This window comes from Oncorhynchus kisutch, linkage group LG18 (assembly GCF_002021735.2).
Source record: "Oncorhynchus kisutch isolate 150728-3 linkage group LG18, Okis_V2, whole genome shotgun sequence".
In the NCBI taxonomy this organism is placed as follows: Eukaryota; Metazoa; Chordata; class Actinopteri; order Salmoniformes; family Salmonidae; genus Oncorhynchus; species Oncorhynchus kisutch.
The window spans coordinates 78,576,756-78,590,969 of record NC_034191.2 but is presented as its reverse complement, the minus strand read 5'-3'; the positions used below and the strand labels follow the sequence as shown (position 1 = coordinate 78,590,969).

Here is a 14,214-nt window from a genome sequence, read left to right as displayed (position 1 = left end):
CTACCTGGTTAAATAAAGGTGTTCTCAACTAGCCTACCTGGTTAAATAAAGGTGAAATAAAAAAATAAAAATAAAAAACAGTACAGCTAAAATATTTAATTTGTACTCCAGCATTTTGGATTTGAGATACAATGTGTTATATGAGGTGACAGTACAGAATGTCAACTTATATACAAGGGTATTCACATACATACACTATAAACACTATAAACATACACTATATATACAGCAGTACGTAGACACCCCTTCAAATGAGTGGATTTGACCATTTCAGCCATACCTGTTGCTGACAGGTGTATAAAATCGAACACACCGCCATGCAATCTCCATAGACAAACATTGCCAGTAGAATGGCCTTACTGAAGAGCTCAGAGATTTTGCCCTGCTAGAGCTGCCCCCCGGTCAACTGTAAGTTCTGCTATTGTGAAATGGGAAACGTCTAGGAGCAACAACAGTTCAGCCGAGTACTGAAGCGCGTGGCGCGTAAAAATCGTCTGTCCTCGTCTGTCCTGGAAGCAACGACAGCACAGTATCTGTTCGTCGGGAGCTTCAGGAAATGGGTTTCCATGGCCGAGCAGCCGCACACAAGCATAAGATCACCATGCCCAATGCCAAGCGTTTGCTGGAGTGGTGTAAAGCTCCCCACCATTGGATTCTAGATCAGTGGATACGCATTCTCTGAACAGATGAATCACGCTTCACCATCTGGCAGTCCGACGGACGAATCTGGGTTTGGCAGATGCCAGGAAAACGCTACCTGCCCGAATGCATAGTGCCAACTGTAAAGTTTGGCAGAGGAGGAATAATGGTCTGGGGCTGTTTTTCATGATTCCAGTGAAGGAAAATCTTAACCTTACAGTATACAATTACATTCTAGATGATTCTGTGCTTCCAACGTTGTGGCAACAGTTTGGGGAAGGCCCTTTCCTGTTTCAGCATGACAATTCCCTCGATGCACAAAGTGAGGTCTAATCGCCCAACATCAGTGCCCGACCTCACTAATGCTTTTGTGGCTGAATGAAAACAAGTCTCCACAGCAATGTTCCAACATCTAGTGGAAAGCCTTCCCAGAAGAGTGGAGGCTGTTATAGCAGCAATGTTCCAACATCTAGTGGAAAGCCTTCCCAGAAGAGTGGAGGCTGTTATAGCAGCAATGTTCCAACATCTAGTGGAAAGCCTTCCCAGAAGACTGGAGGCTGTTATAGCAGGAATGTTCCAACATCTAGTGGAAAGCCTTCCCAGAAGACTGGAGGCTGTTATAGCAGCAATGTTCCAACATCTAGTGGAAAGCCTTCCCAGAAGACTGGAGGCTGTTATAGCAGCAATGTTCCAACATCTAGTGGAAAGCCTTCCCAGAAGACTGGAGGCTGTTATAGCAGGAATGTTCCAACCTCTAGTGGAAAGCCTTCCCAGAAGACTGGAGGCTGTTATAGCAGGAATGTTCCAACATCTAGTGGAAAGCCTTCCCAGAAGAGTGGAGACTGTTATAGCAGCAAAAGGGGGGGGGACCAACTCCATATTAATGCCCATGATTTTGGAATGAGATGTTCGACGAGAAGGTGTCCACATACTTTGTGTATCAGTTTTACAGTTTAGAAATGAAAGCACTTTATGTTTTACTTTATTTAATATTTGTATATCTTTATGTATCTAATCCCTCCATTTGAAGGTGTCATTGGTATTTACTCTTAAAGTTAATTTAATTAAATGTAGTCAAGTGTTGTATTTGGTCCCATGTTCTTAACACGCAATGACTCCATCAAGCTTGTGACTCTACAAACTTGTTGGATTCATTTGCAGTTTGTTATGGTTGTGTTTGAACTTATTTTGTGCCCAATAGAAATGAATGGTAAATAATGTATTGTGTCATTTTGGAGTCACTTTTATTGTAAATAAGAATATAACATGTTCACACCCACGCACGCACGCACACACACACACACACACACACACACACACACACACACACACACACACACACACACACACACACACACACACACACACACACACACACACACACACACACACACACACACACACACACACACACACACACACACACACACACACAAACACACAAACACACAAACACACACCCACCCACACATGTATGTTGCTTATACAGAGCATCAGCCCTAATTTGGTCATTGACACAACACATGCTACAGGGGAGAAGTAGAGATCATCCATCTTAAAATAGGACATGTCTGCCTGGTCTAAATGAACTCTTTCTCAGTCTATGTAACCCCACGGCTATGGGGCCATTTTAAAAGTTAAAAAAAACAAACACAAAAAACAACCAATCAAAATGCCTGTTCATACATTTGAACATGATACATGACAATCTGAAAAAACAAAAACAACAATGGTTTAATTGCTTAGCAACAACTGTAACGTCTTTGTATTTGTGAGAATTTGTCTGTATCTCAAATGGCACCCTACTTCCTGTACAGAACCACCTTTTGGCCCTGGTCAACAGTAGTGCACTATAAAGGGAATAGGGGGGCCATTTTGGATGTAGCTTTGTGTAGCTTTGGATGTAGCATGTGTCTGTCTCACCTGCTCTGGGCCCCCAGAGGCCTCCTGATCGAGTTGAAGCGTGTAGGTCTTCCTCGTCCAGTCAGGCAGGCTGTGTGACCCCTTTCGAATGCTCTCTCCCTGGGAACTTTTGGCATCGGGAACGCTGCAGGGGGAAAAAAAGTTAGGGGGTATAAGAATCATTTTCAGGTCTTTCATCAGAAACAAACATATGGTGTATATCTGCACTGGGGGGGGGGGGGGGGGGGGGCTACTAACCACAAATCTAGGATCAGGCTAATCTATCCCCATTCCAAACCATAATCATCAGGTAGTCTCTGGACTTGTGATTAGGAGCAACTTCTACCTTCTAGGGTTGGGTTCAATTCCTTTTCAATTCAGGAAGTACAATGTGAACTTCAATTTCAAATCTCTTCAATGCTTTTCAATTAGGAAAATTTGGAACATAAATGTTATTTACAGTTATTTACAATTTAAATGGGATTGGCCCTGCCACCTACTACGGTGTCGGGACAATAGGGCACCTACCTAATACAGGGTCTATTGCTGACGTGTTTCAATAGGGTGCATACCTATGGCAGGGTCTATTGCTGACATGTTTCAATAGGGTGCCTACCTATGACAGGGTCTATTGCTGACATGTTTCAATAGGGTGCCTACCTATGGCAGGGTCTATTGCTGACGTGTTTCAATAGGGTGCCTACCTATGGCAGGGTCTATTGCTGACGTGTTTCAATAGGGTGCCTACCTATGGCAGGGTCTATTGCTGACGTGTTTCAATAGGGTGCCTACCTATGGCAGAGTCTATTGCTGACGTGTTTCAATAGGGTGCCTACCTATGGCAGCGTCTATTGCTGACATGTTTCAATAGGGTGCCTACCTAATACAGGGTCTATTGCTGACGTGTTTCAATAGGGTGCCTACCTATGGCAGGGTCTATTGCTGACATGTTTCAATAGGGTGCCTACCTATGACAGGGTCTATTGCTGACATGTTTCAATAGGGTGCCTACCTATGGCAGGGTCTATTGCTGACGTGTTTCAATAGGGTGCCTACCTATGGCAGGGTCTATTGCTGACATGTTTCAATAGGGTGCCTACCTAATACAGGGTTTATTGCTGACATGTTTCAATAGGGTGCCTATCTATGGCAGGGTCTATTGCTGACGTGTTTCAATAGGGTGCCTACCTATGGCAGGGTCTATTGCTGACGTGTTTCAATAGGGTGCCTACCTATGGCAGGGTCTATTGCTGACATGTTTCTTTCGGTGTCCCAGAACGTACGGATCCAAATCTGAAGGGTTTGAAGACATTTATTAATTTATTTATTCATTCATAGTTGACAGGAAACCAATGCACTTTAATCAACATTTCACATCAACACTCGTTTCCATACCTAGTGAGATCAGTGAGTAGCAACAGACATTAATTCATTTATAAAAAAGTGGTCAGATTGAAGCAGATGCTAAACTACAGGACTGTATTGCTAGCACAGACTGGAACATGTTCCGGGATTCTTCCGATGGCATTGAGGGGTACACCACATCAGTCACTGGCTCTATCAATAAGTGCATCGAGGACATCGTCCCCACAGTGACTGCACGTACATACCCCAACCAGAAGCCATGTATTACAGGCAACATTCGCACTGAGCTAAAGGGTAGAGCTGCCGCTTTCAAGGTGCGGGACTCTAACCCGGAAGCTTATAAGAAATCCCGCTATGCCCTCCGACGAACCATCAAACAGGCAAAGCGTCAATACAGGGCTAAGATTGAATCGTACTACACCGGTTCAGACGCTCGTCGGATGTGGCAGGGCTTGCAAACTATTACAGACTACAAAGGGAAGCACAGCCGAGAGCTACCTAGTGACACCAGCCTACCAGATGAGGTAAATAACTTCTATGCTCGCTTCGAGGCAAGCAACACTGAGGCATGCATGAGAGCATCAGATGTTCCGGACTCCTGTGTGATCACGTATTTCGCAGCCGATGTGAGTAAGACCTTCAAACAGGTCAACATTCATAAGGCCGCAGCGCTAGACGGATTACCAGGACGTGTACTGCGAGCATGCGCTGACCAACTGGCAAGTGTCTTCACTGACATTTTCAACCTCTCCCTGTCGGAGTCTGTAATACCAACATGTTTCAAGCAGACCACCATAGTCCCGGTGCCCAAGAACACGAAGGCAACCTGCCTAAATGACTACAGACCCGTAGCACTCACGTCTGTAGCCATGAAGTGCTTTGAAAGCATGGTAATGGCTCACATCAACACCATTATCCCAGAAACCCTAGACCCACTCCAATTTGCATACCGCCCAAACAGATCCACAGATGACGCCATCTCTATTGCCCTCCACACTTCCCTTTCCCACCTGGACAAAAGGAAAACCTATGTGAGAATGCTATTCATTGACTACAGCTCAGCGTTCAACACCATAGTACCCTCAAAGCTCATCACTAAGCTAAGGATCCTGGGACTAAACACCTCCCTCTGTAACTGGATCCTGAACTTCCTGACGGGCCACCCTCAGGTGGTGAGGGTAGGTAGCAACACATCTGCCACGCTGATCCTCAATACTGGAGCCCCCCAGGGGTGCATGCTCAGTCCTCGCCTGTACTCCCTGTTCACCCACAACAGCATGGCCAGGCATGACTCCAACACCATCATTAAATTTGCAGATGACACAACAGTGGTAGGCCTGGTCACCGACAACGACGGGACAGCCTATAGGGAGGAGGTCAGTGACCTGGCTGGGTGGTGCCAGAATAACAACCTATCCCTCAACGGAACCAAGACTAAGGAAATGATTGTGGACTACAGGAAAAGGAGGACCGAGCATGCCCCCATTCTCATCGACGGGGCTGTAGTGGAGCAGGTTGAGAGCTTCAAATTCCTTGGTGTCCACATCACCAACAAACTAGAATGGTCCAAACACATCAAGACAGTCGAAGAGGGCACAACAAACCTATTCCCCCTCAGGAAACTAAAAAGATTTGGCATGGGTTCTGAGATTCTCAAAAGGTTCTACAGCTGCTACATCGAGTTGGTGACTGGTCAGTGACTGGTTGCATCACTGCATGGTATTTGCTCGGCCTCTGACCGCAAGGCACTACAGAGGGTAGTGCGTACAGCCCAATACATCACTGGGGTCAAGCTTCCTGCCATCCAGGACCTCTACAACAGGCGGTGTCAGAGGAAGGCCCTAAAAATTGTCAAAGACCCCAGCCACCCCAGTCATCGACTGTTCTCTCTACTAACGCATGGCAAGCGGTACCAAGTCTAGGACAAAAAGGCTTCTCAACAGTTTTTACCCATTTTAGCCATAAGACTCCTGAACCGGTAATCAAATGGCTACCCGTAATATTTACGTTGTGTGCTATTTAAAGGCTATACCACAGCACCACAGGGGCTAGCATTAGCATCCCTAGGGCTGTGAATAGCCTGCGAAGCTAGAGCATGGACGACGGGCAATATATAGCCTCAGAAATGCAAGGGAGAGAGTCAGAATGAGAGAATCAGAGAGTCAGAGAGAGAAAGAGAGAATTAGAGAGAGAGAGAAAGAGAGAATCAGAGAGAAAGAAAGAATCAGAGAGAGAGAGAGAATCAGAGAGAGAATCAGAGAGAGAGAGAGACAGAGCCAATCATATTACATTTGAAATGTCTATATTCTTTTAAAAGAGACAGAGAGAGAATCAGAGTCAGAGAGAGAAATAGAGAATCAGAGACAGAGAGAGAATCAGAGTCAGAGAGAGAAATAGAGAATCAGAGTCAGAGAGAGAGAGAGTCAGAGAGAGAGAGAGAGTCAGAGAGAGAGAGAATCAGAGTCAGAGAGAGAGAGTCAGAGAGAGAGAGAGAAAATCAGAGTCAGTTGAAAATCAGACAGTCAGAGAGAGAGAGAGAAAATCAGACAGTCAGAGAGAATCAGATAGTCAGAGAGAGAATCAGACAGTCAGAGAGAGAAAGAGAGAATCAGAAAATCTGAGAGAATCAGACAGTCAGAGAGAGATAGAGATAATCAGACAGTCAGAGAGAGATAGAGAGAATCAGACAGTCAGAGAGAGAAAGAGAGAATCAGAATCAGAATCTGAGAGAGAGACAGAGAGAGACATATTTCCCTCAGATTACACAGATTCGAAAACAAATCCAATTTTGAAAAACTCCCATATCTACTGGGTGAAATTCCACAGTGTGCCATCACAGCAGCAAGATTTGTGACCTGTTGCCACGAGAAAAGGGCAACCAGTGAAGAACAAACACCATTGTAAATACAACCCATATTTATGCTTATTTATTTTATCTTGTGTCCTTTAACCATTTGTACATTGTTAAAACACTGTATATATATAATATGACATTTGTAATGTCTTTATTGTTTTGAAACTTCTGTATGTGTAATGTTTACTGTTAATGTTTGTTGTTTTTCACTTTATATATTCACTTTGTATGTTATCTACCTCACTTGCTTTGGCAATGTTAACACATGTTTCCCATGCCAATAAAGCCCTTGAATTGAATTGAATTGAATAGAGAGACAGACAGAGAGCGACAGCTCAGACTTTCCGCAAATCGACAGGAGACATAAAATTTGGAGTTAGGACAGACAGTTAGACACCCACCCCCCCTGGTGAAAACTAAATGTAGGGAGTAGGGTGGACTGTGTTGGGGAGTGACCATGTTGGAATGAGTAGGGTGGACTGTGTTGGGGGGTAACCATGTTGGAATGAGTAGGGAGTAGGGTGGACTGTGTTGGGGAGTGACCATGTTGGAATGAGTAGGGTGGACTATGTTGGGGGGGTAACCATGTTGGAATGAGTAGGGAGTAGGGTGGTCTGTGTTGGGGGGTGACCATGTTGGAATGAGTAGGGTGGACTGTGTTGGGGGGGTGACCATGTTGGAATGAGTAGGGTGGACTGTGTTGGGGGGGTGACCATGTTGGAATGAGTAGGGAGTAGGGTGGACTGTGTTGGGGGGTGACCATATTGGAATGAGTAGGGTGGACTGTGTTGGGGGGGTGACCATGTTGGAATGAGTAGGATGGACTGTGTTGGGGGGGTGACCATGTTGGAATGAGTAGGGTGGACTGTGTTGGGGGGGTAACCATGTTGGAATGAGTAGGGTGGACTGTGTTGGGGGGGTGACCATGTTGGAATGAGTAGGGTGGACTGTGTTGGGGGGGTGACCATGTTGGAATGAGTAGGGTGGACTGTGTTGGGGGGGTAACCATGTTGGAATGAGTAGGGTGGACTGTGTTGGGGGGGGTGACCATGTTGGAATGAGTAGGGAGTAGGGTGGACTGTGTTGGGGGGGGGTGACCATATTGGAATGAGTAGGGAGTAGGGTGGACTGTGTTGGGGGGTGACCATGTTGGAATGAGTAGGGTGGACTGTGTTGGGGGGGTGACCATGTTGGAATGAGTAGGGTGGACTGTGTTGGGGGGGTGACCATGTTGGAATGAGTAGGGTGGACTGTGTTGGGGGGTGACCATATTGGAATGAGTAGGGTGGACTGTGTTGGGGGGGTGACCATGTTGGAATGAGTAGGGTGGACTGTGTTGGGGGGGTGACCATGTTGGAATGAGTAGGGAGTAGGGTGGACTGTGTTGGGGGGTGACCATATTGGAATGAGTAGGGTGGACTGTGTTGGGGGGGTGACCATGTTGGAATGAGTAGAGTGGACTGTGTTGGGGGGTGACCATGTTGGAATGAGTAGGGTGGACTGTGTTGGGGGGTGACCATGTTGGAATGAGTAGGGTGGACTGTGTTGGGGGGTGACCATGTTGGAATGAGTAGGGAGTAGGGTGGACTGTGTTGGGGGGGTGACCATATTGGAATGAGTAGGGTGGACTGTGTTGGGGGGTGACCATGTTGGAATGAGTAGGGTGGACTGTGTTGGGGGGGGTGACCATGTTGGAATGAGTAGGGTGGACTGTGTTGGGGGGTGACCATATTGGAATGAGTAGGGTGGACTGTGTTGGGGGGGTGACCATGTTGGAATGAGTAGGGAGTAGGGTGGACTGTGTTGGGGGGGGTGACCATATTGGAATGAGTAGGGAGTAGGGTGGACTGTGTTGGGGGGTGACCATGTTGGAATGAGTAGGGTGGACTGTGTTGGGGGGTGACCATGTTGGAATGAGTAGGGTGGACTGTGTTGGGGGGGTGACCATGTTGGAATGAGTAGGGTGGACTGTGTTGGGGGGTGACCATGTTGGAATGAGTAGGGAGTAGGGTGGACTGTGTTGGGGGGTGACCATATTGGAATGAGTAGGGTGGACTGTGTTGGGGGGTGACCATGTTGGAATGAGTAGGGTGGACTGTGTTGGGGGGTGACCATATTGGAATGAGTAGGGTGGACTGTGTTGGGGGGTGACCATGTTGGAATGAGTAGGGTGGACTGTGTTGGGGGGGTGACCATGTTGGAATGAGTAGGGTGGACTGTGTTGGGGGGTGACCATATTGGAATGAGTAGGGTGGACTGTGTTGGGGGGGTGACCATGTTGGAATGAGTAGGGTGGACTGTGTTGGGGGGTCACCATATTGGAATGAGTAGGGTGGACTGTGTTGGGGGGGTGACCATGTTGGAATGAGTAGGGTGGACTGTGTTGGGGGGGTGACCATGTTGGAATGAGTAGGGAGTAGGGTGGACTGTGTTGGGGGGTGACCATATTGGAATGAGTAGGGTGGACTGTGTTGGGGGGGGTGACCATGTTGGAATGAGTAGGGTGGACTGTGTTGGGGGGTGACCATGTTGGAATGAGTAGGGTGGACTGTGTTGGGGGGGGTGACCATGTTGGAATGAGTAGGGTGGACTGTGTTGGGGGGTGACCATGTTGGAATGAGTAGGGAGTAGGGTGGACTGTGTTGGGGGGTGACCATATTGGAATGAGTAGGGTGGACTGTGTTGGGGGGTGACCATGTTGGAATGAGTAGGGTGGACTGTGTTGGGGGGTGACCATATTGGAATGAGTAGGGTGGACTGTGTTGGGGGGTGACCATGTTGGAATGAGTAGGGTGGACTGTGTTGGGGGGGTGACCATGTTGGAATGAGTAGGGTGGACTGTGTTGGGGTTGTGACCATGTTGGAATGAGTAGGGTGGACTGTGTTGGGGGGGTGACCATATTGGAATGAGTAGGGAGTAGGGTGGACTGTGTTGGGGGGGGTTACCATGTTGGAATGAGTAGGGTGGACTGTGTTGGGGGGGTGACCATGTTGGAATGAGTAGGGAGTAGGGTGGACTGTGTTGGGGGGTGACCATATTGGAATGAGTAGGGTGGACTGTGAACCGGATTGGGTGGGGGGTGAACCGGATTGGGTGGGGGGTGAACCGGATTGGGTGGGGGGTTACTTACACACAACTTCCTCTTGGCTGGATGCCTCAGAACCATCCTCCTTGAAGGACTTCCCCAGAGCTGCAGGGTTACCTGGAGAGAGGCACAGACACTGTGTTTGAGAGCATCAAAACATTAATGCATCATGGGTAAATTGTGACAGACTGATCGACTTTCGACTGCTATGTCGAACGTGCCCTTAACTCGCAATCTAATTCCACCTCAGAATACCCCATAATGACCTTCCCAGAGGAAAACTGATATTGGTGTCAGGTGAACTAGTAAAATGACGCACCAAGTCAGACAAGCCGCCGCCACAGGTAGGGGAAATCGAGGTAGGTGAAACACTGCCTTTAACCACAGAGGTCACACCTGATCTGACCTGTGTCCCTCTGGGAGATGTGTGACCCTCTCCTTCACCACCTGGCCCTTTGATCACTCAGACGTGTGTGGATCACTCAGCACCTCCCAGGGAACCCACAGGGAGGAGGACAGGGTTCAGGGAGGAGGACAGGGCTCAGGGAGTAGGACAGGGTTCAGGATGGAGGACAGGGCTCAGGGAGGAGGACAGGGCTCAGGGAGGAGGACAGGGCTCAGGGAGGAGGACAGGGTTCAGGGAGGAGGACAGGGCTCAGGGAGGAGGACAGGGCTCAGGGAGTAGGACAGGGTTCAGGGAGGAGAACAGGGTTCAGGGAGGAGAACAGGGCTCAGGGAGGAGGACAGGGCTCAGGGAGGTGGACAGGGCTCAGGGAGGAGGACAGGGCTCAGGGAGTAGGACAGGGTTCAGGGAGGAGAACAGGGCTCAGGGAGGAGGACAGGGCTCAGGGAGGAGGACAGGGCTCAGGGAGGAGGACCGGGCTCAGGGAGGAGGACCGGGCTCAGGGAGGAGGACAGGTTTCAGGGAGGAGGACAGGGCTCAGGGAGGAGGACAGGGCTCAGGTGGAAGGTGTTGGACACACAAACCCCCAGGTTATCTGCCCTCGGCTGTCACCCTCCACCGTCACCTGTCTCTCAGGTAGGGCTGTCACCTGTCTCTCAGGTAGGGCTGTCACCTGTCTCTCAGGTAGGGCTGTCACCTGTCTCTCAGGTAGGGCTGTCACCTGTCTCTCAGGTAGGGCTGTCACCTGTCTCTCAGTTAGGGCTGTCACCTGCCTCTCAGGTAGGGCTGTCACCTGTCTCTCAGGCAGGGCTGTCACCTGTCTCTCAGGTAGGGCTGTCACCTGTCTCTCAGGTAGGGCTGTCACCTGTCTCTCAGTTAGGGCTGTCACCTGTCTCTCAGGTAGGGCTGTCACCTGTCTCTCAGGTAGGGCTGTCACCTGTCTCTCAGGTAGGGCTGTCACCTGTCTCTCAGGTAGGGCTGTCACCTGTCTCTCAGGTAGGGCTGTCACCTGTCTCTCAGTTAGGGCTGTCACCTGTCTCGCAGGAAGGGCTGTCACCTGTCTCTCAGGTAGGGATGTCACCTGTCTCTCAGGTAGGGCTGTCACCTGTCTCTCAGTTAGGGCTGCCACCTGTCTCTCAGGTAGGGCTGTCACCTGTCTCTCAGGTAGGGCTGTCACCTGTCTCTCAGGTAGGGATAGGCAAACAGGTTGAGGTGTGTCTGTCTGTGTCCTAAATGGGACCCTATTCCATATATAGTGCACTACTTCTAACCAGAGCCCATGCATCATGAAGCAGCGTGGGAGATCAGAGACGTCAAACTGACTTGTCAATGCTGTTTTCTTGCCAATACTTACACTCCCTACTGTGTCTCCTACTGAAACCATCTGACATCAGAGGCTCCCTCCCAAATGGCACAGGAGTGTAAGTATTGGCAAGAAAACAGCATTGACAAGTCAGTTTGACGTCTCTGATGTCCCACGCTGCTTCATGATGCATCATCATGTATCCCTTATAAATAGTGGTTTCCCATGATGCATCATGATGTATCCCTTATAAACAGTGGTTTCCCATGATGCATCATGATGTATCCCTTATAAACAGTGGTTTCCCATGATGCATCATGATGTATCCCTTATAAACAGTGGTTTCCCATGATGCATCATGATGTATCCCTTATAAACAGTGGTTTCCCATGATGCATCAGGATGTATCCCTTATAAACAGTGGTTTCCCATGATGCATCATGACCTAATCCCTTATAAACAGTGGTTTCATCGTAGTCAGACATCTACCACAGTAGGCAACATTTGATTTTTTTTTATTTTTTTTATAAGCAATCTGTTAAATGCATTATGAAAAGTCCCGATGCCAAGGCCAAGCTCTGGAAGGTCTAGATACATTTTTTTGAGGACATGGAACATTTGCTCCTAATCCATTTTTACAGCACTATAAAAGATTTACCAGCTCAAAAGGATGTTCCAGAAATTGAAGGGTTTATAAGCAGAGGAAACACACAAAGGGGGTAAGGAGACTGACATTTACAGGATTAACCAAAAGGGGGGTAAGGAGACTGACATTTACAGGATTAACCAAAAGGGGGGAAAGGAGACTGACATTTACAGGATTAACCAAAAGGGGGGAAAGGAGACTGACATTTACAGGATTAACCAAAAGGGGGTAAGGAGACTGACATTTACAGGATTAACCAAAAGGGGGGTAAGGAGACTGACATTTACAGGATTAACCAAAAGGGGGTAAGGAGACTGACATTTACAGGATTAACCAAAAGGGGGGTAAGGAGACTGACATTTACAGGATTAACCAAAAGGGGGGTAAGGAGACTGACATTTACAGGATTAACCAAAAGGGGGGTAAGGAGACTGACATTTACAGGATTAACCAAAAGGGGGGAGATATTTCACGGTCTTCGTTCATTTTTTTTTGCGTCAAACTGAGGTACATTAAAAACTTGAACACGTCCTCTGATCCAATGGAGGCTGCTGAGGGGAGGACGGCTCATAGTAATGGCCGGAACAGAACTAATTGGAATGGAATCAAACACATGGATAACAGGGATTGGATGTATTTGATACCATTCCATTGATTCCGCTCCAGCCATTACCACAAGCCAGTCTTCCCCAACTAAGATGCCACCAACCTCCTCCAGTGAGCTAATGGTATGGCAAGAAAAACATGCTGACTGGATATCACTATAAGTGTCATATCTAGTAGTCTATATGATTTCTTCACATTAAATATTTTTTATTTATTTAACTAGGCAAGTCAGTTAAGAACAAATTCTGATTTACAATGACGGCCCTACACCAGCCAAAACCGGAACGACGCTGGGTCAATTGTGTGCCGCCCCTATGGGACTCCCAATCACAGACGGTTGTGATACAGCCTGGATTTGAGCCAGGGTGTCTGTAGTGACGCCTCTAGCACTGAGATGCAGTGCCTTAGACCGCTGCCCCACTCAGGAGCCCCAAAAAATGACTGTCCAGTATGGGTATCGAACCCCCGACCTTTGCGGTATTAACCGGCCTTGCGGTAAAAAATAAAGCAATATGCATTTCACATTTATCTAATGTATTGCATCAGAATATTCAATTGTCTGCATCCCAAATGGCACCCTATTCCCTATATAAAGCCAAACTCTGGTCAAAAGTAGTGCACGATATAGGTAATAGGGTGCCATTTGGGATGCTTGCATAGAGGCTAGCGCCTGCCTAGCGCCCTGCTGGAAGGAACAATGGCCTTACCCATATGTAAGTAGAGGTGGATTGATAGCCAATGGGTAAGTAGAGGTGGATGGATAGCCAATGGGTAAGTAGAGGTGGATTGATAGCCAATGGGTAAGTAGAGGTGGATTGATAGCCAATGGGTAAGTAGAGGTGGATTGATAGCCAATGGGTAAGTAGAGGTGGATTGATAGCCAATGGGTAAGTAGAGGTGGATTGATAGCCAATGGGTATGTAGAGGTGGATTGATAGCCAATGGGTAAGTAGAGGTGGATTGATAGCCAATGGGTAAGTAGTGGTGGATGGATAGCCAATGGGTAAGTAGAGGTGGATTGATAGCCAATGGGTAAGTAGAGGTGGATGGATAGCCAATGGGTAAGTAGAGGTGGATTGATTAGGGTGACGTAGCTCCACCTCTGGACTGAATGTCCCGTTGTTGGGCCTGCTAGGGCACCGCGCTCAGGACCGCTCACCTCAAATGGTTGTCAACGTACATCAGCTCTGCTCCGAAGGAGGGCGTAGGGAGCTGTGGGTGAGTCATGGGCGTAGACACACATACACTAGGCCTAGAGCCCACCTGAACATTTTTACATGTGAGTCATTTGGCAGACACTCTTATCCAGAGCGACTAACAGGAGCAATTAGGGTTAAGTGCCTTGCTGAATCTTTCGGTTACCGGCCCATAACCGCTAGGCTACCTGCTGCCTCCACACATGACATGTTA

At 48.0% G+C, this 14,214-nt stretch overlaps 1 protein-coding gene across 1 annotated transcript in view; it reads right to left on the bottom strand.

Annotated features, from left to right (window-relative positions):
- The window catches only part of LOC109909764 (zinc finger CCHC domain-containing protein 2), an 81,673-nt gene that overhangs the window by 12,358 nt on the left and 55,101 nt on the right, over window positions 1-14,214 (bottom strand). Inside the window, exons 7-9 of the mRNA XM_020508782.2 lie at window positions 9,892-9,963; window positions 3,774-3,834; window positions 2,563-2,686 (exon numbers count right to left, since the gene is read on the bottom strand). Of these exons, the coding sequence (XP_020364371.2) occupies window positions 2,563-2,686; window positions 3,774-3,834; window positions 9,892-9,963 (257 nt within the window). The remainder of the gene's footprint in view (window positions 1-2,562; window positions 2,687-3,773; window positions 3,835-9,891; window positions 9,964-14,214) is intronic.